At 40.6% G+C, this 24,592-nt stretch overlaps 1 protein-coding gene across 3 annotated transcripts in view; it reads right to left on the reverse strand.

Moving 5' to 3' along the window:
• The window catches only part of DCDC1 (doublecortin domain containing 1), a 428,668-nt gene that overhangs the window by 371,718 nt on the left and 32,358 nt on the right, over window positions 1–24,592 (reverse strand). For 2 of the 3 annotated variants that reach the window (XM_070491394.1, XM_070491396.1), the window contains exons 4-6: window positions 17,788–18,057; window positions 16,446–16,599; window positions 15,825–15,987 (exon numbers count right to left, since the gene is read on the reverse strand). In XM_070491394.1, the coding sequence (XP_070347495.1) occupies window positions 15,825–15,987; window positions 16,446–16,599; window positions 17,788–18,050 (580 nt within the window). In that variant the 5' untranslated portion in view covers window positions 18,051–18,057. Of the gene's footprint in view, window positions 1–15,824; window positions 15,988–16,445; window positions 16,600–17,209; window positions 18,058–24,592 lie in introns of those variants that run through there. The other variant, XM_070491395.1, reaches the window with a different exon arrangement.

The raw sequence follows: 24,592 nt of genomic DNA on the forward strand, positions 1-24,592 counted from the left end.
GCCCAAATTTCCAAATAACCCTTCTCTACCAGCACTTACCTTGAAAGAAGCATGGGCTGTTTGACCTAGAAATGGTACTTTACATAAAATCTGCTAGTATCGATAAGAAACCTGAGCCAGTGGTTGTAAATGGCCTTCAAGCCCCAGAGTGGCTAGATTAAACGCCCAGAAAAGCAAACCTTCCCTTCTCTTTCTCTCTCATGTACCCACTCACACACATACATGCGCACACACATGCAGTGGGCAAAAATATGAGCGAAACTTGCAGAATAAATTAAAACTAGAAGATTATAGATATGATTAAGTCTCCAAGAAAAGAAAACTATTTTTACAGAAATTAGTTACTGTATTTTGTCACTTTATAAATCTGAAATTGATAGGAATTAGAATCAGAAAATCAGCTACAAGTTAACAAGTTCATGTAAACCTCCAAGAATTGAAAATAAGTACTCAAATAAATAGATGTACACACATGTTCATAGCAGCACAATTCACAAAAGCCAAAAGGTAGAAATCAAATGCCCAGCAACGTATAAACGGATAAAGCAATCGTGGAATATCCAGGCAGTGGAATCTTACTCAGCACTAAAAGGAATGAAGGACTGACACATGCTGCTGTGTGGACGAACCTCAAAACATTATGCTGAGTGAAAGAAGCCAGACATAAAAGGCGACATGTTGTTTAATTCCATTTATATGAAATATCCAGGATACGCAAATCCACAGAAACAGAATGAAGACTGGTGGCCGCCAGGGGCTGGGTGGAGGGGTGATGGGGAAAACTGAATGGGGAGGGGTATATTCCAAAATGATGGAAATGTTTTGGAACCAGATAGAAGCAAATGGTGGTTGCACAACATTGAGAATATGCTAAATGGTACTGAATTGTTTACTTTAGAATGATTAATTTTATGTTATGTGAATTTCACCACTATAAATATAAAACGGAGCAAGAAGAGGAGGAGGAGAAGCAAGAAGACACATGGTAAGTATCTCTCCGAAAATAAAAAAAAATCTTTTGCTGGGAAAATAAGTTAGTAAATTCTTATAGTTTGAAAGCAGTCTACCCGCCATCTGGACGCCCTCTGGCTCAGACGCTCTGCTTAGTGGAAAGGGTATAAACCTTCAAACTAGGTTTGAATCTGAGCTCCATTACTTGGTGACCCTAGACGAGTTATGCCTCCCCGCCCGTCTGGCTTCTCATCTACAGAGTGTGTAGTGGGCGCCACTCCACCACCTGATGAGGCCTCCACGTCTCACGTGGAAACGTACCTAACACAGTGAAGTCACTCCCCGAATGCTGGCTTCTCCCCCCATCCCTGAAGTCCTGTGCTCATTAGGGAGCCCTAGAGCCGAGCTCAGAGTCCAACCAGAGAAACGGAATCCGTGTGGGTGTCTGAGCAGAGGCTTGACTGCAGGGTGTTGGTTATTAAGTGACGGGAAAGACTGAAAAGCAGCTGAAGAAGAGTGAGACGAGCCAGAGATCAGCCACAGCGAGAAGCCAGCCTGCCACGGCTGGCGGGAAGCGTTGCAGGGCCCAGGTTTAGAGACTCTCACCAAGAAAGGCTACAGCCCGAGTGAGTGCCTCCAAGTTCCGTGGGGTCGCGAGCCCCAGTTTGGCCTTAGCTTTCTCTTCTCTATGCAGAATGCCTTAAAGCCCACTACACATAATGCTTACGATTAGCCAGACACTGTTTTACATGATTTATAGGTATTAACTCATTTAGTCCTCTCAACACTTTAAGAGGTAGACAATATCATGATCCTCATTTACAGGTGAGGAAACTGAGGCACAGAGAGATTAAATAACCTGCCCAAGATCCTGCAGCTTGTAGGTGGTGGTTCTGGGATATGAATTTGGTTCTAGAAACTGTGCTCCTCATCACTATAGTGTTGTGTCTCTGCCGTACACTTTCTGCCATGACCTCAAGTTCAATGTGTCTGAAGCAAAATTTCCCAACTTTCTGCGCAGGCTGACGCATCCTCCCCATTCCTCCTTTCTGTCAGTGTCCCCCTTCTTTCACAGCCACCCACTATCTCAGGGAAAGTTCAAACCCGTACCTCCTATTCACCTCTCTCCCACCAATTGCTTATTCACTCAATGAAATTTATTGGGTGTCCACTCATCAAGGCTCCTGGTGGCTGACACCTCACAGCAGACCCTTCTGCCAAGAGCTGCCGTTGGCTAAAAGGAACCAGTCACCTAGTCAGGAAATGTCTGTGAGGTGAAGATCTCTTCCCTCCTTCCTGGTGGCCGGCCCGTGGCCACTGACTGACGGCGGGACATGAGGCCAATCTCCTCGCCCTGGAGGGGCAGCTCTGGTGTGCCTCCCACTCCAGACGGGCTAGACTTCCCCTGAACACAGCACCTGGCCAGCGTCTTCCTGTGCGCGGTGCTGCTTCCCTCACTCCTTCAGGGCCTCACCTGAGAGTGTTCCCTCACTCAGTCCCTTGCAGCCCCATCTCAGGCTCTGCTTCCGGACAGAGAAGGGGAACCTAGGCTTCAGCCACTCTCCCTTGAAAGCACCATTCCTCTCCATTCCCAGCTGGACCCTCCATCCTCTCCTCCGGCTGCGAGAGCTCCCAGACTGCACTGGATCCTCCTCCCCTGCAGCTGACATCCCAGCCCCCAGTCACAGCCATGGTTCCTAAGACATCACAGCTGAAGGGAACGTCATGGGAGCTGCCATTCGAAGGTTTCCACTAGTCAGTCAGTCAATTAGTCAGCCAACAAATACTTATTGAGCCCATTCTATGTGCCAGACCCTGTGCAAGGAATATGAAAAAGACACAGTCCCTTCCCTTAAATGTATGTCTACCAGAAGGGTCTGCCGACAATCTGGACCCTACCCAAACTTCCTGATTTTATCTCACCGTAGATTAAAGCATTATTCTACATAAGTCAATCTTCTTCATCCCTCGAGCACACAAGTTCATTTTTAACCCCATCCTTCACCCATTCACTCAAGTCCTTCTCAAGATCCAATTTAAGATCTTCCCTCATTGGTCCACCCCAAGATGACCTGCCATCTCTCTAAATCCTTAGAGCACTGGCAGCCTGTACCACCCACCAATACATTCATTCACTCAATAATATTTGAGGATCTACCACGTGACAGGCACTGTGGCAGGTGCGAAGGAAAGAGCGTACACTTTCTGGAATTATTATGTAAATGTTTTATTAGTGTATATCCTATTTCTGCTCTCATACTTAAGCCCTTAGAAGGTAGGTATTTCTTCTTTGCTCCAGGGTATAGTCAAGTTCACTACACATGGAATAGTTACTAGATGTTAACTAGTAAATGCTAACCCATGCATTTAAATGTTCAATTGATAGAAATTCAATTTTACGTAACTTTCCATAACATACCAATGATGCAAAATAAACTTTATTGCCTGAGTGTATGTACCTACCATCTTTATTCCTTAACTCTCCCCAGTGTGAACTTAAGTATGATGGACATACCACCTGGATGGTCATGGATGACGATAGCGACAAAGAATTTCTTCAGGAAAAGAAAAAAACCTGCCAAGAACTTCTTAGCAAACGAAGGTCTGTAAGGAGTGGAGCCGACTGGAACGAGCTCGGAGCACACTTAAGGTAGCTTCTTACAGACTCCTCAAGACTCAGTCAGGGTCATCTCTCCAAGGTCTTTTCCAGCTTGGACACCCTGCTTTGTGCTCTTTGTGAAGATGTCTGCCGCTGACCTTACCCCCCTGCGCCATCATTGTGTGCTCACTTGGCTGAACACACAGCACTCACTCTGTGCGTGGAGTATGTGGTCAATAAGTGATGAATGAATTAAGGACATATTCATAATTCCATGACCTGAGAACATCTAAAGACTTTACCTACTTGAAAAAATAGGCAGTCTAAAATAAAAAAAGATCACATTTCTGAAGTTCCAAATAGGTTTTCTGAAAGAATTCTGAATGGATCTAGAAAAACCATGTAAGGTAGATTTGAAAATATCATTTGCAACTTAAATTAGTTTTTTAAAGGTACCCTCACTTTCCAGAATTTTGTTAATATTGATAAACATGGAAAGACTACTGGAAATATTTACACTCAAGATTTTTAAACCAGCCTGTCAGGGAGCCTAACGAATGACACTAATGGGACTAAGGTATTCCTAATTACTAGAGAGGCACCAGAGCCGAAGGTCAAGAGCATGGGCGCCAGAGCCACACTCCCCAGATCTGCATCTTCACTTTGCCTCTTACTGACTCTGCAACCTTGGAAAACCAGCCAATCTCATTAGCCTTCATTTTCTTATCTGAAAAATGGGAACAGTCAGAGCAATTCCCTCACCTGCTGTGTGGATGACAGGGATTTCCAGAGACAGGACACTTACTGCAAACATGCTACAGTACATGCTGGTGGTGTTATTACCGCCTCGTCATTTTCCTCAAGAACTTAGCGCACAGACAGCAGTGTGTTAAGGGCTTTATGTACACTAACTCGTTTATCCTCACAACCTGAGGAAGTGGGTGCTATTCTCATCTCCACTTTACAGATGAGAAAAGCGAGACCTGGAGAAATTAAGCAGCGACATCTGTCTCATACATCCGTTAAGTGGGTCAGAGGTCAGACCCAGCTGGATGCCCCCAGAGCTGCTATCTTACCCATGACAAGTGCCGAGAAAGCAACAAAAGAAGCCCCCTAATTTAAAATGACTGGATTTCCCAAGCTCCTTAATACTTTCCCACAGTCCCACTTCAGCACCATCTAAAGAGCAGCTGCCCTTAGTGCCTATATTTTGGTCAGAATGTCCTTATGAAAACTACCGCGACTGTTTACAAACCTTTGTGTCTACTGTCAGTCAGAACAGTCTGACGCAGTCGAGCAAGGTTTCTCAACCTCGGCAAGTACTGACATGTCTCAGTTGTGCGGCCAGCCTGTGCGTTGGGGAGTGTTTAGCAGCATCCCTGGCCCTACCCGCTAGATACCAGTAGCACCTTCCCAGGTGGGAAAACCAAAAATGTCTCCAGACATTGCCAGATGTTCCCCAGGAGTCAGAGTTACCCCCAGGTGAGAACCACTGCAGTAGGGGAGTTTGAGAGGACGTCCCTCCACAGAGGCGCAGGGGAGGGTAAATAAGCTGTTGGCACACACCATGCTCTTTTCTGACTCCAATCCCTGATCATGCCATTCCCTCCCTCTTTACTAGATTGTCTCCCTTCTTTCTCAATTCAGTACCACCTCTTCCAGGAAGCTTTCTTTGATCTATCCCTCTTCAGGCTCCACAGCTTCACCTTTGTGCCTCTCATTTTATTGAACTTCTCTTTTTTGTATGTATGTCTCTGTTAGACTCTGAGCATTTCAAAGGCATGGAATGTGTTTTCATCTATGTGTCTCCAGTATCTGGTACATTATAAACAAGTGTGCTTCTTGGACATTTAACAAAACAATAAAAGTTGAGCACACATTTTCAACGTAAGCATTTGTTCCCTGCTGCATAGGCAGCACCTGAAATAGCATGTGTCACATAGTAGATGCTCAATAAATATTGGTAGAATATTTGACAAACGTGTCAGAGCACAGCATGACTATTATTTCATTAGGTACATATTAACTTATATTTTCTCTGTATTTTAGAAAAGATTCCTTTTTTACATTCATGATTATTTAGCTTTTTCATAACCATGTACCTCTTTGAATTTACTCAGAAACCAGAATATGTATCATGGAGGACAGCTCAGAGTAGGAAGAAGCAAAAAAGTCATAAGCTTAGAGCACTACTGTCCATTGGCTTCAGAACTGTAAAACCATAGGTTGAAAGAAACTTTAAAAATTATTGACTCTAGGGGCTGGCCCCGTGGCCGAGTGGTTAAGTTCGCGTGCTCCGCTGCAGGCGGCCCAGTGTTCCGTTGGTTCGAATCCTGGGCGCGGACATGACACTGCTCATCAAACCACGCTGAGGCGGCGTCCCACATACCACAACTAGAGGGACCCACAACGAAGAATATACAACTATGTACCGGGGGGGCTTTGGGGAGAAAAAGGAAAAAATAAAATCTTTAAAAAAAAAAAAATTATTGACTCTAACCACCCATTTCATTTACTCAAGTATTCATTCAACAAGCATGGCTTGAGTGCCTACCACATGTTCCCGACTAGAGACGCTGCAAAGAAGGGACCTCAAAGAGTTCTCAGTCTGTTTGGGAAGACGAGGAAGGAAAACAATACATAACGTGGTGGGTGCTAGGTCAGAGGTGTGCACAGGGCATTGGGGGAGTGTGGAGGAGGGACACCCGCCAAGTTTGTGGTGGCCGAGAAAGCCTCCCCAGAGGAAGGACCTGCGGTAGGACTTGCAGGATACATGGAGTGCACAGAAGAGGGGGAGCATACTCCAGGTGGAGGAAACGATGCAGGTGAAGGCCCAGAGTCATGCAACAACATGGCAGACCACTGGAAGGGGACAGAACATAGAGCAGCCGGAGACAGAGCAAGGAGGGTGGGAAAGAGCCAGAGCAGGGCCTTGTGGACAGCACGAAGACCCACACCTCCCAAAGCAGGCCATCTCGTCTTTTCAACAGGAGGGACTACTGGAAAAACCTTCCTGAGATTAAGTAGAAATCCATTTCCCCATGAAACAGAGCCACTGAGGCAAGTAAGGAAAGGGACACCATGTCTCAAAGAGTGGGCTCGAGCCTCCCACACAAGACCCATGGGAGAACCAGGGATCCCTCACAGTCAGCAACACCAGGTGACTCTTCTGTATGTCATAGCTCTAGAGACATAAGTCTTCCTATGAAGAATGTGGTTGAGGGCTGACAGCCAGGGTGAGCATTATACACCGAGAGGTGAGAAGAAAAGCAAAATCTGATTCTTCCAAGCCAGCACAGAGAACCTGAGGATGCTTAGCATTCTTCCTGAGGAGGAAGAGGACTAACCTCAGAGATGGGAGTGGGCGGAATAAGGGGTAATCAAAAGGGAAGGGGAATGTAGGGTATGTGGGGCAGGGAGCCAGGCTGAGTATTAAAACAAGAAACTTAGGGCTGTCTAAATCCACTTTGATCTTCTATGAAAACACACTAGCCATAGCTCACAGCTGCTGTCTACACTCTGTCTTCCCTTGACTTTCTCATCTCAAAACCCCACATCCCAGGGCTGAGGCTATCTGGCTCCTTTGTCAGAATTAGAAAACAGCCCCCTCCTTGGGGGAAATGGAAAAGGGTGATTCTAGCCCCACAGCCCCGGAGCTGTGAACAATAGTGAGCGGGGGCCCCAAACCTTCCCAAAGGTCACACCATCTCCTCTTTCTTATGTCCTTAGTTTCAACAATAGTTAGTAAGCACCTACTGCATGTAGGGTACTGTGAGATATATAAAGTGAAGTGTTAAATGAAGAAGAGAGCCCCCCCACCAAATATATATATATATATTGAGGGGAGAGAATGGGTAAGAAAGGGCATTCCTGAGAGCACGGATAGGTTCCTGGGAGAATCATTTATCCCAGCACTCCACTTCGGACCATTGTCTGGTCTCAGACAAATATTAGCATAACCATCAGCCTCTCTGCACTGTAATTATTCTTGGGCTGGCTTACTCTGGCCCCCTGCCAAACGGGAACACTCACAGATCTGCATATGAATTTGGGGTAGGGGATTTTTCATAGACTCCTCCTAAATGTCCACTCAGTGTTTGCAGCCAAGCAGGCTGCTCTGCTGAGGTCTTTCCCTCCACTCTCACTGCCACCTCCTTGGGACATGGATGGTTTACCAAGGCATCTATTTCATTCAGTCCTTCACTCCACCATTGAGCAACACGTACTGAGCATCTAATAAGCTCCAGGCCCTGTGCCGGAAAATGATGGTGAACAAGGCAGCCATGGTTTCTGCCCCAAGTGAACTTGGTCTAGAGGGGACAATAGACATTCATTTCACCAGTAATTACAAATCTGAAAATTACAAAAATGGACATTAAGAATGCAGTGGGAGCTTTCCCAGAGAGTAGGACCAAATACTATGTCCACCTGTGCGTGAATCTCAACAGTAGAAACCTTGGAGTCCCCTTTGGAGAGTTCTTGAATCTCTACCTTGTTGACAGTACTCTCAGCAAAGTCTCTGTCCCTACACACCCAACTTCCAAAGAGGAGTCCTAATCTCTCCTTGTCACTTCATCCTTCCTTTAAATTTGCTACCCACACCTAGTGGGTTCCAAAGCAGTCAGGACCAGCCCTGGCCCAGTCCTCCTCTCCTCAGGCACTTCTCTCTAGAAAGTTTAGAGCCCACTGGGGGAGGATAGAGTCGGGGGCTGCATTGTAGTGAAGTTCTAAAGCTTAACTAATCTTGGAAAACACTTCCCCCAAAGGCCACACCCCAGATGCTCTGGGACTGCCAAGTGCTCTTGACTACTCATATACTTAGCCTCCTGCAGCACTCAGAGAAATGCCCCAACCACAGGTTACATTTGATGTTGAAGAATCCACATCCTGTTTTATTTTCATAGTTTTGTTTATAACCAAACATGAAAAAGATCAAGTACTCTCCAGCCTGCTTCTGCGCTAGAAGTTCCATCTACAACATCATTACATTTCTTTAGTCTATTTCAAAAAAGCCAGTGCCTGCCATAAAATTAAGTAAATCTGGTGCTCCCCTCATTGTGATTTTCCATTTTGCATGTACCAAGGCAACACTGCCTTCTTCTGTCACCAGAATAAAAGTGGCAAACTTGAACTTCAAACCCACGAGCTTATTAAAAATCTTATTTGTAAAAATTCATTCTCTCGTAGTTGAGCAATAAACTTGAAAACACGCAGATGCACTGTCAAGTAGGTTAGATAATGACATTAAATATGAACGAGCACATCATTTCATGGGTGCAAGATAAGTCTATAAAATATAAATGCTCTGACAGTAAGAAAACATACTGCTATATTCAATTATATCATCTGCTCAAAATACAATTGCTTCTATGTTTGGTAAATAGATTAAATCCAGGCCACATTCCTGTGTTCACCTGAGTTTCTGGTCACTCCCTTTTCTCTAAATACTTGCATTCTTTGTTTCTGCATGTTCTTAAGTGTCATCATTTATTGCTATAGGCGTGATGGCTATATTTAACTAATAATGACAGTGGTTGTCATTAGATTTTAACTCAGTAACACTAGTCTGACATATCATTTGAAGTATGTCTTCAATTTAAATCTGATTAAAATCACAAACATTCCATCTATTGTGCCAATCAAAATGTCACCCTTTCCCTCAACTTTTCTATGAACTTTCCTGAGATGAGTTACGGCAGCTTAAAGTTAAGGCTAGCCTTGGGTCATAAACATATTTTTAAATATGACTCTTGGAATAGAGCAGAGCAAGGCCACTTGGGGTTCCTTTTATAAAAGGACTTGATTGTGACTTACACCTCAGAAAAAAATTTCAAGGCGAAAAGCACAATATAGCGAGAGTTCAAAGGCTCTCATTCAGTTTCCCATATCTTGCAGTACACACAAGTGCTTGGCAGGCATTTTAATTTGGTTGTATGTATTTTAAGCTCTCCAACCCAGCAAATACTTTGGTATTGTGACAGCCTGTATGAAAAGCTGGTGGAAATCCAAGGCTGCAGACACCTCTTATACATGCCAGGCTTCCACATGCGTCATCTTATTTACTCCTCATAGCAACGCTAGGAGGTAGACTATTAGGCTCCATTTGTGGATGAGGAAACTGAGGTTCAGAAAGGTTGAGTGACTTGCCCAGGTTCACACTACAGTTTGCTTCCCTTGCGGTGATGACAGTAGAGACGAATGTGTCTACTTTTTCTTTCTACTTTCTACAACATATGTCTGAAAGCTGCGAAAACAAACGGTTGGAAAGGCAAACCCCTCTGACCCAGTACCTGCAGAATGTACAGGGAACAAGCAGGGTAGGCAGACAACCGCCTAAAAGATTTGACGTAAAGGTCTCTGAGAATGCCTGCTTCACTTTCAAAACTCCTTCCTCTTGTTCCCAGACTTCATCTGCTTTTATGATACCACCCTTCGTATTTCCTGTGTAACACTTCCTCTGTCAGTAACGCCTTATTTAGCTCTTTAGACATTTATTGTCTGTCGCTCCTCCCATCTCGCTAGAACCTAAGCTTCAGGAGACCACTGTCCTGTCCACACCATCTCCTTATGGCCTGGAGCCAACATGGAACATCGTGGGGACCCAAAAAATCTTAGTTGAGGAAATGAGTGAATGAATGGATGGTCTCTCTTCCACTATTCCTCTGCCTCCTCAGACAGGGAGCCATAATTTTTCATTACCTCTCACACACTCTCTCACCTCTGGTCCGGGAGATTCTCTCTGTCCACCTTTACCCATGTAGTAAACAACTCGAGGTGAGAAAGACAATATTTACAACCCTTCTGAGTTCATATCCCAGTGAGATTAAAATTTATCACATTTATTTGCAGCTGTGACAGAAACACCTTATCCAAACACTTACAGTCAGATGTGACCCCATAAATAGAAATTTTTGGATTTCGAAATAGTGAATATGGTGCATATACCCTCATGGTGCGTGTATCATACATCATGTAACATGACCAGCAAGGTCTAGGGTAGCAGCCCATAATCAAACACATTAATTATTTTTCAACAAAACAATGGATGAGTTATACTACATAAGGTTCTGCTACCAAATGAGTTATGAAAAAATTGTAACTGTCTGCAATTTTGGATTTTGGAACTACATATAAGAGATCACGGACCTGTGGCACTGACTCAGGGGTTGTAAGGAGTGATATAATACACTGAAAACACGGAGCTGAGAGAATGACATGTAGAAAGCATTCAAATTATCAGGACAGTTACAGGCTTGCAGGCATCTTTAGCAAACAAGTGTAGCCTCTGTGTACATACATAATTGAACAATTCATGAATATGTCAAGCATTTAGATGTTTCTCAATGATCTGGTATTGACAGTACAAGGAGATGATGCCATATGCATGCTTTAGATTTTCCTGTTGGCTAAGGACATTTTCTGGGGGGTCCATCTCGTGTAATTGTCTTCAGATCCATAACTATTTACACAGCAAGGATACTCTGCAAGCTTATTTACAGGCTTAAAACTTTTGGAATAAGGAAATACATAAAATATACACCTATAGTTTTACCCTCACTTGTAGAAATAGATAAAAGAATCATGTGCTCAGAAGAAAGTGAGTTTTTTTCTCTACATATGTCATTCTCTTACTTTTGAGTATAAGCACCTAAGTGAGAGAGAAGACGGACTTACAAATATTCTTGCCTAATACGCATACCATTCAAACCGCATGACAACAGGGAGATTGGAAGAGCCCATCCTAACTCCTGCTATAGCTGCCAGAATTAAGCAATGGTCACCCTAGAGGTGAGCATCCTGAGGCCCAGGATTAGATTCAGCAGAACCAAAGCACCCACTGGTGTAGACAGCTCTGTAGCATTGTCTTGAGATCCCGCAGCAAGCATAGTAAAGTGTTATATGATGGGGGTAGGGGGTCACTTCTTCCAACTGGTGTTTTTAACACAACCATTTAAAAATCAACTAATTCAGGAGACAAAGAATGGAAAAGAATATAATGCATGAATCCAAGTTCATTAAACTAATGCATTTTTTGAAAAACAAAATATGACAGAACATTTCATTATTGATGCAGATATGAAGAAAAGTGTTATGCTGCTATTTAGAATGTGCCTTGTGTGTCGTGGAATTGAAATATTTCCAAATCATCAATAATTAAAATGATGAGAATCCACCATTTCACTGACATTTACTTCTACATGAAAAGATGGCCTATTTTAAACATGCTCACACATATTCTTGTCAATCACAAGCTGTCACAGCAAATTACTTCATTTTGTAGATCACATGGCAGTTAGCAGAAAATCTTCAGGTTTAAATTTAGATCTTAGGTGTAGTATCAAGAACTCTTCATGGATTTTTTTCTGTGACTACATCTTCACAATACAGCATATAAAAGATGTAAAATCTTATTCATAATACTTGGTTTCACTTCTGGTTAACAAAACTCTGGACTGAAATGCATCATTGTAAATGACAACTCTGAAAGCCAAACAATAGAATAGGATATATGGGAAAGAAGGGAAATAAAAAATTTTAAGGCAATCAGAACTCCGTATGGAATGGATCTTGAACCTAATGAGTCAGGTCCAAACAGTTTCTTCCCTCATCGTTAAGACATTTAAGCAGCTGCAGGGCGTGAACCATTTCTTGTGCTAGGTCTGCATTGCCTACAGCTTCCAGCAGTTATAAAGGAGCTGAGCTCTTACAAACCTCATGAATGTGATGTAAGAATTTTTACTCTGCCACTATTAAGCAGAAGATTCAGGAAACTGTGAATAAAACCTAAATTGCGTGCCCATGAATCTGAAAACTTTTTAAAAATGCCTTTTCAAATAATTCATTAACTACATCTTCACAATTCTAGCAGAATCATTAATAAATTTCAGAATCTTCAAATGCCAGAATTATAAGACGTAGTAAGGTTAATTTTTTCATAACTCATTTGATAGCAGGACATTATTTAGTATAACTAATCCATTGTTTTGTTGAAAAATAATTAATGTATTTGATTATGGGCTGCTACCCCAGACCTTGCTGGGCTTGTTACACAGTGATGATACACGCACCATGAGGGTATATGCACCATATTCACTTTTTTGAAATCCAAAAATTTCTATTTATGGAATCACATCTGACCTTCATCAACAGTCTTTATAAAAAATATTTCTGTTTTCCCCATATACAATTGATCTTTCTGCTTAAGCATTCAACTTCACAATGTAAGAATTATTCTAACATTGCATTTCAACAGGGAATGCTTCATGTCACTCTTGACCTTGGCATGACCTCTATATGAAAGCTTTGTGTTTTGAGATATGTGATGAATAGCTCTCTGGCTTTCTACTAAATCCAGTGCCACTGGTTGTCAACAGTGACGCTCAAAAGGGGTAGTAAAGTCATTAAGAATCAGCGATGTCCTGCAGGTCTTCTACCACCTTACTAAATCTGGAAATAGCTCTAAGGCAATTTTCACTATCTACACTGCTTTTCCAAAGAATAAGAAAACAATGAAGTATGGAAATATATTTTCCAAAATACACATAGACTTATTTGGCCTTCCTGTGCCAGAAATAAAGCAAACGTTCCTTTGGGGACCCACTGGGTTTACACTGTTGAAAACTGTTCTCAGTTTGAAGGACTGATGTATAATTTATTGACCCAGTTTAAGCTCCTCAAAGACCAGCACTTCTGTCCCTCTGTCAAGACTACACACATAAGAGATACTTAATAAATATTTGTTGGTTTAAATTTGGATTGAACTGAACTGAACTGGGTTTGAAATCAGAGATGAAAGAATAACAATAAAAAAGAAATCAGACTGAGCCCCTTTTCTCACGTGTCTCTGGTCTGGCCCAGTACCTGGCACAGAGTAGGCTCTCAACGAATGTTTGCTGAATGAATGAAAATCAGTGTATGGAAATAATGACCAGTTCCTGACTCTAACGCCTGTTGGTTGGTTATATATAAAATATTCATGCTCATTTAGAAAGATACAACAGTAACACCCAATTTACCTTCTTACCTTTAGAATGTTCAATTTTCCACCTTCTGAGAATGCCTTCTTACTCTAAATTTATCTACCATCTGCAGAGGTTCTCATACATGTTTTATTTTTATGGTACACTCACGACAAGAAGTTGGCAAAGTATTGGTTAACTATAAAACACATGCAAAAAAGGTAATTTTAACCTGATTTCAAAAATTATATGTGAATATGTGGGTGATACATAGATATATATGAAATCTCCCGATACTCCTCTCAAATTGTCTAAATCAAGTTAAAGATTACCATATGTATACACATACAGAGACTATTTATTTACATTTATATTCTAACGTTCTGAAAGAAGCCAAACAGTCTTCAGGCTTACAGGCTCATCTGTGAGCTTAACTTAGACAAGAGGCTTTTTCTCCATTTCACTTATCCTAAGCCTTTTTAATGGACATGTGATATGCTAGTCTGTGTCCAAGCTCACCTACAATTTCTTTTCTCAAAAGACAAGGCACATCTGCCACCTGCTCTATTCCGTGTCCCAGCAACAACTGTCGAGCAGCATAAAGATTGATTATCAGTCAAAAACCATTGCACAACACCAGATTTTGGTGGGTTAAGCTTGCTGATCCAGCAAGAGATGGTGTGAAATTTTCAGGAGTGTGTGCCAACATTTTGGCGCTAAAAGAACAGCAGTGCATGTCACAGTGAAATACAGCCAAAGATATGCAGACAAAGCAGAGAAGTTTTTGTTCCGGGCTTGGCTTCAAAAAGGATAAAAGAGAAAACAAAAAGTAGGAGGAAATTAGTTTGTACATTTAAAAATCATCCACCAAGCTTAGTCATGTGTGTAACACTGTTATTTTGGGCATACATGTCCAGGAGATTTTCTAGGGAGCTTTTAGCTATAAATAATTTTTATATAGCTCCTCTACAATACCATTATCATATGAAAGGCAAGTATTTCTTATTAATAAAAATAATCAAGGATCTTAAGGAACGACTTATTACATATATATCTGAATATAAAAAGTCACAGAAATATTTACCCACAAAGGTTCATGCTTTTATATAAACTGATAATTCAATGAATACAAAACAGATCATGCAAGGAATATAAAATATTTTAAAGCAAGATTTGAAACCTCTTTGGGTCTACACCATTGTATAGGTAATTTTTTACTGAGTATGGTAGCAACAAGTTTCTTTACAAGGACAAAATTACCTAAACTTTGTATGGAATTCAAGAAAACATTTCTTTCCTGATGATCAAGTATTATCAAAGAGAGAGAAATCCTAGTACCATTTTATATAATAACGTTGACAGAGGAAGAGTTTTCATCACCTCATCTGTAATGAACTCCAGAATTACTTTTCCTGTACGTATGAACTACTACCTAGACTCGCCTGTGGTTCACCAGCTTCATAGCAGCTGCAAAAGAAAATACTCCTAATAAGGTACAAAAGCCCCAGGGAGCCCAGCAGCTAGGCACACTGAGCCTGGATGGCAGAGTTCTTCTGTCACTTAGATGTGGTCACCACATACAGCACTTGCTAACAGACTTCGGGTGTCACAGGCTTGGCATAATATTCTTAGATAGTGGTACGTTCATTTTCTCTTAAAATGTATTCTTTCCCACTAAAGAAAGAAAATGTTTGTTTTTTTATTTTAAAAAATCTCCACATTTCTGAAATGTTAGAAGCAATAGACTTTTAAAAAAAGACTTTACCTGCAAAAATATCTAACATATATATATTTATATTTCGTATACATAATTAGTATGCTGTATATATGAAAATATATACATACATTTCAAGTTAAAAAAATATGTTCATTACTGGCCACATTTTCATACTTATGTCAATGCCATCTGAAAAAACCCTAAAGTGTAAATGAATAAATGATACTTGAAACTTTGAACTATTTTCTGAGAGAACAAGCCTAATAAGTTATGTCTGTTGAGTGTCACAGAAACTAAACAGTAAATTCAATAATCTCTGATTTAATTTATTATATTTTCACCATTTAACCTCCTGCAGGCTCCCTAATGTCTATTCAGATCTATATTAAATTAAGCACCAATGCTAATGAAGGGCAATAAACGTAGCTGTCAGTGGATTTTTCTTTCATTAAGCACATTATCCTCTTACTGAGCTGTAAATGTGTAAACATTAGTTTTGTTAAACCATGCAAAAAAGACAGGATGAAAATTATTTTTCAGTTGCACCCCTTAAGCAATTTACTGTGTGTGGGGGGAGGGTATTTTTTTTCTTTTTTACCTTTAATTTTTTTGAATGGATCTAAAAACGGCTCTCCCGTTGAAACATACACATCGGCTTCATGGGGAATGTCTTCAGGTCTGAGGGCTTCAGAGCCGTCTGCCAAGAACACTCGTCTTGCGGCCATGTTCAGATGCAGCTTCTCCGTGCACATCTCCAGCAACTGGAAAAACCAAGAGGGAAGAGAAGGGATTTACAACAAAGAAAGTAACACATTTCCACGAAACAAAAGGTGCTAACGATCAAAATAGAAAACCACTGTCACTTGCCAACCTAAGCAACTCAAGTAACTCCACCAATAGAGTTATTTTCTAGCAGCTGAAAACAGGTAAATAAAAGGTAAATCACCGCACTGAGAAAATCTAATGATTGTCTGATTTTAGTCCTTAAATGTTCTGTCAATTTAATAACTCTACAAGATAAAAGCCATTGTATCTGTTTGATCAAATATACGACTTATATATTGATAGGAAAGGAATGAAATGCCTGTGAGATTTATGTATATATAAGCAATTTACAGATTCAGACTACTAAAAAGAACATGTTAACACAATAAATGTCATCTTTCTCATTTTTTATATTATAAAGAGAATAAGCACTGAAAACTTGAACACCAGTTACCAAGGTGATGGTTGGTGCAGTAACTTTGGCACAGACTGCTCTAGATCCATTTCTGTAAGCTGTTACTCTAATCACTCTGGGTGGAGGTTTGTGTCTTTGACATAATCTATGGCAATTCTGGGCCGGCTGAAATTTTAAAGAGAACTCTGCAACTCTGAAGAAAAACACACACAAAAATTGGTTCATGTTAGTTAGCAAAAACATTTAAATAAATATTATCCTGGATATATTTTACAGATATAAGCCCTAACGATTGTTCCTAAGTATTCCTCAAAAACCGCTTTTTATAGGATAAGATTGTCCATATCTACTTAAATATTTTTAAAAAATTAATACGGGATAAGTTTGCCAAAACTGTTCATGTAAAACACATATCTCAGAATAAATCATTTTCATCATTTCACTTATAAAACATCACAACACAATTTTTTAAATTATATATACATATATATATAAATGCTATGTTCTGATAGAAAGCAAAAAATAGCAATATGGTCTTAACACCATGAAAGAGTAAATGGCTAAGATTTTCCCTGAAATTTTCATGTTTATCAAAGTTCTTTGATTTTTAAAAAAGATTTGAAATTCAACTAGATTATAACTCAATTTTTTATTTAAAGTTAATGATAATTCCTTTCATTTAAAATTGTTTGGGGGCAGCACGAGAAGACTTCTCAGATTTGTCTTCAGTCAAAACCAGTTTCGTGCCTTATGATTTTCTCTGCAAAGGTACATGGTAAATGACTAATGTGATAATTTCTTACCTGGGAGCTCTGACCGACCCTCCTCATCTCAAGGCCACAGGAGCAAAGCAAACACGTTAAAGTAAAAATTTTAGGTGAACTAAAATCACAATATATCCACCTAGTCAAACATATGAAAATAATGGGATATCAGTTTCTTTTGTTTTTACCAACATTTTCTTCTATGCACAAACTCTCAGGTCAACGGTTTAGATAACAATCTTGATATGAAAACATATACATAAAATGGTTTTATAATAAGTTCATTTCAATTTGATTTTGTTTAGAAATATTGGTTAAATATCAAAAGTACATATTTCTGTTTTTAAACACATATCCAGTACGCAAAGGTATTTCAGGGTCTAGCCGTCTCTGCTTCATTTTTCTCAGAGTTTCAGATTATCCCAGTTGAAGTGTAGCTCATGTTTTCCATGTAATTAACAACATTCTACTCAGGTGCTTTCAAAGAAAACAAATAAACCAAAAACAGAAATAAAACCCCAGAGATGTGTTACAGTTGAATTGAATCTTTGTAAATTCTGCTCAAAGGAATGGGCTTCAACCGCTGGTTGGAAAGAACAGAGAGGAGCTCTGATTACCTCAGTTGACCCGCCGGAGCACTGGCAGGTCTGTTTCTCTTAGATGCTGACATGAAACAAGAATTGTCTCTACTGTTTGATTTGCAGCTATGTGGGTCCGTCACTTCATCATGGCTGTGCCCTGACGCTGTTTGATGTGTGGAGCAATCTTGGCAGCCTGACCCTTCTGATACTGCCGCTGGATGCACACGTCTGTTGGGGCCAAACTGAGGCTGCAAATAATCTTCAGTACTTTTCATAACTGCTTTTGCCTGGGATGACATACACCCCCTGAAAGAAGCGATGCATGAAAGAATACAGTGAACTGTTTTGCAATCACTTATCAATAACTGCCACATAATAATGAGTTGTGTGCTATGTGCTAGACAAAATACTACACACTCAGCCATTATTTTATTTAATCCTTACAACATCCCTGGGAAGTGGGTACTAGGTTTATCCCCATTTTACAGATTTAAGAAATTGTGGCTCAGAGAGGCTAATTAGCTTGCCCAAGCTCACATAATCGGTAAATTGACAGGGTGGGAAATGTAACCCAAGCCTGTCCTAAAATAAAACCCACGCTAACAACCATGAAGCTTAATTGCTTTACTTACTGAAAGAAGAAAGCTTGTGTAATGCTTGAAACAATGTAAGTAAAATTTTTAAGTTTTTAGATTCATTTATCAAACACTAGCATTCTGCTAAGTATTAGGAAACAGAAAAGTTAAAGAGATTAAAGTATTAACTTTAAATGCAAAAAGAATTCCTTGGAGCGGAGCTCAGTGTGGGCTGGAATAAAGCTGGTGAAGGCTTCACAGCAGACCGGGGGCGAGGGTGAGTAACCACACAGTTTGCTCAGGACTGTCCTGGCTTTGGCGCTGAGCCACACATTCCGAGAACCCCCTCAGTCTCAGGCAAACTGGGACAGTTGGTCACCCTACCTGGAACTAAAGCTACAGGAGTAGTATTGCGATTGTCAACAAAAATATCTGGAACACAAGGATTTAGTTAGGAATGCTTTATATCACAAACCAGGGAGACGCAGCACAGCCTTTGGAACAAATCAAAAGTATGCTCCGGGGAGGGCAGACCTTACAGAGGCAAAAACCCTGTAGACCACAGGCGTTGTTTGGAGAGCCCTCAGATTCTTTGGTTCCCTTGTAGACACCGGTGTTCTAAAATCAGCTCTATCAGCCTTCTGGCCGTCCCTCAGGAAGGAACACTCAGTTTCAGGTACAAGCTGCATGTTTTCTGAGAACAGAGTACTGACTGCACCTCAGACCTGGCACAGCTGCTAGACTCCAGGTCCCAGTTAGCCACAAAGTGTCCATTTTGGCGTTCTCTTTTAGGGGTCGTCTGTCTTTTGTTTTAATTCCATAAGATGAACTATGATGTTTGAACAGGGGACGGACGATCTGTAAAGACCATGTTAGGAAGACAGACTGCGTACAGAGTTTGCTGGTATAATAAAACGAAAGGCTCATCATATTTGAGAATATTGAGCTGTGTGACGATCAGGCTTAGAGGACAGTCAGCTTCCAAATCGGCCTCTTTCCAGTTTCCCAGTCCTCAATAGCTCTTATCCATCCATGATATAACCTCCTCACCCACCCAACTGAAAAATAAAGTAGGCTTAGTGAGGAAAGCTCAGCACAGACAGGCCCTCCTCCAAATTTTTCTCATCCACAAATGTCATTGTAGTCGCAATTATTTCTTCTGGCCTGCCCTCTACATGTTCACAAATGTGCAAAATGGTTGATTACTTCCTCTGAAAGAATGAAAGGTAGTCACAGGGAGAATGGATGTGTAACCGAGAGTTGACACAGTCACTGGTGCTAAAACACTGAGATCCAAGCAGGCGTATTTTGTTTTTGTTGTTGTTGTCATCACATGTTTCTACCCAAGTCTGCCCTGGCCTGCGCACAGCACCCAGGAGAGGAGTGGCCTCCCCTACCCTCTGAGGATCCACCCAGCTTCAAAACTGTGGCAAACAGCATCTATCATTGGGCTTTAGCTCCGGCAGAGGTAGGAACTCCCTTCAGACCACCTGAACTTCTCAGATTATTTTTTTAATTGAGGTCATATTGGCTTATGACAGTGTATAAATTTCAGGTGTACACTATTGTATTTCAGTTTCTGTATAGACTGCATCGTGGTTACTACCAATAATCTAGTTTGTACCCATCACCACACACACGTGCCCCTTTACCCCTTTCACCTACCCTCCACCCGCTTCCCCTCGGTAACCACTGATCTCTTCTCCTTATCTATATGTTTGTTTATCTTCCACATATGAGTGAAATCATATGGTATTTGTCTCTCTGACTTATTTCACTTAGCATTATACCCTCAAGGTACATCCATGTTATCACAAAAGTTACAATTTTATCTTTTTTATGGCTGAGTCATATTCCACACCACATCTTCTTTATCCATTCATCCATCGATGGGCACTTAGGTTGCTTCGACATCTTGGCTACTTGAATAATGCTGCAATGAACATAGGGGTGCACAAATCTCTTTGAATTGTTGATTTCATGTTCTTTGAATAAGTACCTAGTAGTGGGATAGCTGCATTATATGGTATTTCTATTTTTAATTTTTTGAGAACTCTCCATACTGTTTTCCACACTGGCTGTACCAGTTTGCATTCCCACCAGCAGTGTATGAGGGTTCCTTTTCTCCATATCCTCTCCAACACTTATTATCTCTTCTCTTGTTAATTATAGCCATCCTCAGGGGTGTGAGGTGATATTTCATTGTAGTTTTGATTTGAATTTCCCTAATAATTAGCGATGTTGAACATCTTCTCATGTGCCTGTTGGGCATCTGTATATCTTTTTTGGAAAAATGTCTGTTCATATCCTCTGCCTGTTTTTTTTGATCAGGTTGTTTTTTTGTTGTTGTTGTTGTTGAGTTGTATGAGTTCTTTATATATTTTGGAAATTAGCCCCTAGTCAGATATATGATTTGCAAATATTTTCTCCCAGTTTGTGGGTTGTCTTTTTAATTTGTTGATGGTTTCCTTTGCCGTGTAGAATCTTTTTAGTCTGATGTAGTTCCACTTATATTTCTTTTGTTTCCGTTGCCTGAGTAGACATGGTATTTGAAAAGATTCTGCTAAGACCAATGTCAAAGAGTGTACTGCCTATATATTCTTCTAAGAGTTTTATGGTTTCAGGTCTTACATTCAAGTCTTTATTTTGAGTTAATTTTTGTGTATGGTGTAAAATAATAGTCTACTTTCATTCTTTTGCATGTGGCTGTCCAGTTTGCCCACCATTTATTATACTACAAAACTCCAGTAATCAAAACAGCATGGCACTGGCAGAAAAACAGACATGCAGATCGATGGAACAGAATTGAGAGCCCAGAAATAAAACCACACATCTACGGACAGCTCATATTTTACAGAGGAGCCAAGAACACACAATGGAGAAAGGAAAGTCTCTTCAATAAATGGTCTTCAACAAGCTGCTCAGATTTTGACAGCAGTGGTGAGTGGTGGCATGTGGCAGGGGTCACGTCACAGCAGCAGCGTTTTCATAGCAACAGCAAAGGAGCCCAAATGGTCACCAGGCTCTTCAAGCTGGGGAAGAGCAGCACGTGGCCAGGAGGGAAGACCTGCAGGTCACATAGACACTCTCCAGGGCCCACACACAGTTTCGTGGAAAGCGAATTCTCATGTAAAAAAAGAAAAGGAATTCTCTACTTAAGTGCAGAATGGAGTGTCTTTTTAATGAATGCACTTTGTTTACTGTCAAATATTTCTACAAATATACTAATGATTTTATGTAATAATTCATTATCCCACCACCACGAAGCAAAAGGTTATTATTTTTCTATATTCCAAAGTTTTGGCCATATCATACCTTTAACTCAATACTTTGCCTTTTTTACTTAACACTGTTTTACAACCATTTTTCAGGTTGTTGTAGTCTTTACAGATTTTACTGGAATGTAATATTTTATCAAGTATATTTTGCCTTCCTCCACCTAGTCATATAGGGGTTATCTATTGTTTTTGTCTGCTGGCATACCTTCCTCTTGTCTTCTGGTAACAGCACTAACATTCTTTTGGGGAACTCTCCATCCTCACCTCTCCCAACTCCATATGATTATGGTAGAGTTAGGACAACAAATTATACAAAATTTACCTGGTAAATGGTAAAAAGAATTAAATTAAACTATATGGTTCTACCATATATTTATTTATTATCTGCTTTTCTGTAGTCACTTATGTCTATAAGGGGAGAATGGGTAGTTTTCATGTTAAAAAGTCACTATTGGCCCACCATTAGTAGTCTTCAGCTTTGATTTATTTTATCAACACTGATGACAGGTTTACACTAGTTCTTACACACTATTGCATTCTTCTCTCTTATAACAATTGATGTGTTTGCTAGTTGTTGGGTGTATGAGAGGATGATCACAGAGCTTGCAAAACTACCTTGTCCCACATGGGAATTAAACCTACACACTTGGCTTGTTAAATTAATGCTGGGAATGTGGGTGTTACGATCATTCAGCTTTCGAGGAACAGACAGGCATTTGGGTTTCAGGTGATGAAGCTTATTACCCGGAAAGTTGTGAAAGGAAATAAAACCACTCCAGCAGGGCAGAAAGAGATTTAGAAGTCCATTCACTGCCCTCCAGGATATACTACTGACTTAACAATGACTCTAGTAGACTGCCACGTTTTTTGACTCGGCAACCTCATCTCTCCTGTGTCTACCTGCTTCTTCTTCCTACATCATTATTGCCCAACCCACCTCTGTCCTCCCTCTCTCTCCCTCATGGTTTCTGCTAACTTCCCTGTGTGTCTACCCATTTCTATACCACACTACCTTCTGTAGACTCTGTCTGTACAACATACTCTCAATTCCCCCCAAAGTTTAATTCCATCACTACCCAGTATAGGGCACCCCTGTTGGGTAGAACTCGAAAGCTAGGCAAGCTCATAAGCCTCTGGCAAGCCAATAAATAGGGAAGTACTCACCAGTTGTCCAAAAAACTATGGGTAGGACAGCAGGATAATAAGGTACAGAGCAGTTAGAGTAAGACAGGCTCTCAAATGCCTCCCTGAAGAGGAAAACACAACTGGCAGGTGGCTTGTATGACCTAGCTAGCAGACTGTGACAAGCAGAGACACTTATATTGACTCATTGAAAAGTACTCACTAAAATACAGTGCATAATTGAAATACTACCAAATGCATTTAAATTTAACAACTACTCAAAGGCTGTTCTGATTCTTCTGATTATTTTAATATTAGTCATTCACTTCTAATCATGGAGAAACACAAGAATGTCATATTGAGACTGTAAGCCCAATCTCTGGACCATCTGGCCCAATGGTGTGTTGTCAACGTTGGCCCAAAGGGATGCGGTTTGCATGGTAGGGTTGTCCTCCTTGATGCCAACCATCAGGGTGAGCAAATAACTGCCAGCGCGATAATCCCATCATAATAATACAGGACTTTATTCCCCCTCAAAATCTTCCCCATTTATTTTCTGAAAGTCCCCAAAGTGGTGAATTATGAATTCCTAAAAGTGCCTCTGAAGTCCCTATAAAAATCTGTTGGTGAGAGTCACAGCTATTTTGTGTCACCACCTCACTGCTTCCACTGCCAATCACAAGAACAAAGAGGTCCATATGAAGGTGCTGCCTCGTAGTGTTCCCAGATTCCAGCACTTAGGCCGCCAGAACAGTGCAGAGGTGGGGAGAGCCCTATTCTGTACTAAGTCATCTGGACCCTGAAGCAGCTCAGGTTGTAGGCAAAGTTCCAAGGAGTCTTCCTTGACCAGCTCCACAGCTTTTAGCCCTTACCTGCTCAATTACAGGAATTCTAACCCAGTCCACAGGCCAGACAAGGAATAAATGATATATCATAACCTCCATATTGATAATAGTAACGATATTAATAGCTAATGCCTACATAGCACTTATTGTGACAGTCACTGTTCTAAGCCCTTTACTTATATTTGCATTTAATCTTCCCAATAGCCCTCTATTATTTTCCCACTTTTACCGATGAGTAAACTTAGGGCTTAAGTAACTTGCCAAAGGTCACAGAGCAGGCTGGTGTCAGAGACAGGATTCAAATCCAGGTAGTCTGGCTCCACAATTTCTGTACTTAACCATCATCCTATAATATTATTCCTATTAACCCTCAAACTTCCTTACTTTCCTTTAGTTAGAAAATTGAAGTTCCTATTCAAGAGTTCAGGAAAACAGCTACAACAAGGGAAACTGAAATCTAGAACAGGAGGGCAATGGGGGGCAGGCAAAGAAGTAGTTGTATTAGCGGCAGTCAACCAGTAGTCCTCTTTAGCTAACGTAGCTCTAATTCCAGACTGTATTTGTCACCATAAATGTAGTCTCCTTATTTTTCTTTCTTTCTCTTGTTTCTCTCAACTTTTTTTCTTTGAAAGATACTTTATTCCACTTCTGCAAAATCTCTTAGAAATCCCACGACATTCAGATTTATTAAATGAACTTCCCTCCTCTCCAGATTTATATGTATCTTTGCATAGCTCTCTTCCTCCTAAAAACATTTTTTGCCTTCTGAGAATTTAGCTTGTTTATATTTAACACATATTCCCAGAGTTATCTCCTTCACCAAGACAGTCTTTGTCTTTTAATGGAGAATTTAGCCTTTAATCTTACAACCTGTTTTCTGTCCTTCCTATCTTTTCTAGGTTCCCTTTCATTCTTTTCTTGTTTTCTCTTGAATTAAACAACAATTTTTATTATTTCATTTTCCCTTCTATTAGGTTGTATGCCATATATTGTTTAACCTTATTTTTAGGGAAACACTAGA

Source organism: Equus asinus, chromosome 20, assembly GCF_041296235.1.
Source record: "Equus asinus isolate D_3611 breed Donkey chromosome 20, EquAss-T2T_v2, whole genome shotgun sequence".
NCBI lineage: Eukaryota > Metazoa > Chordata > Mammalia > Perissodactyla > Equidae > Equus > Equus asinus.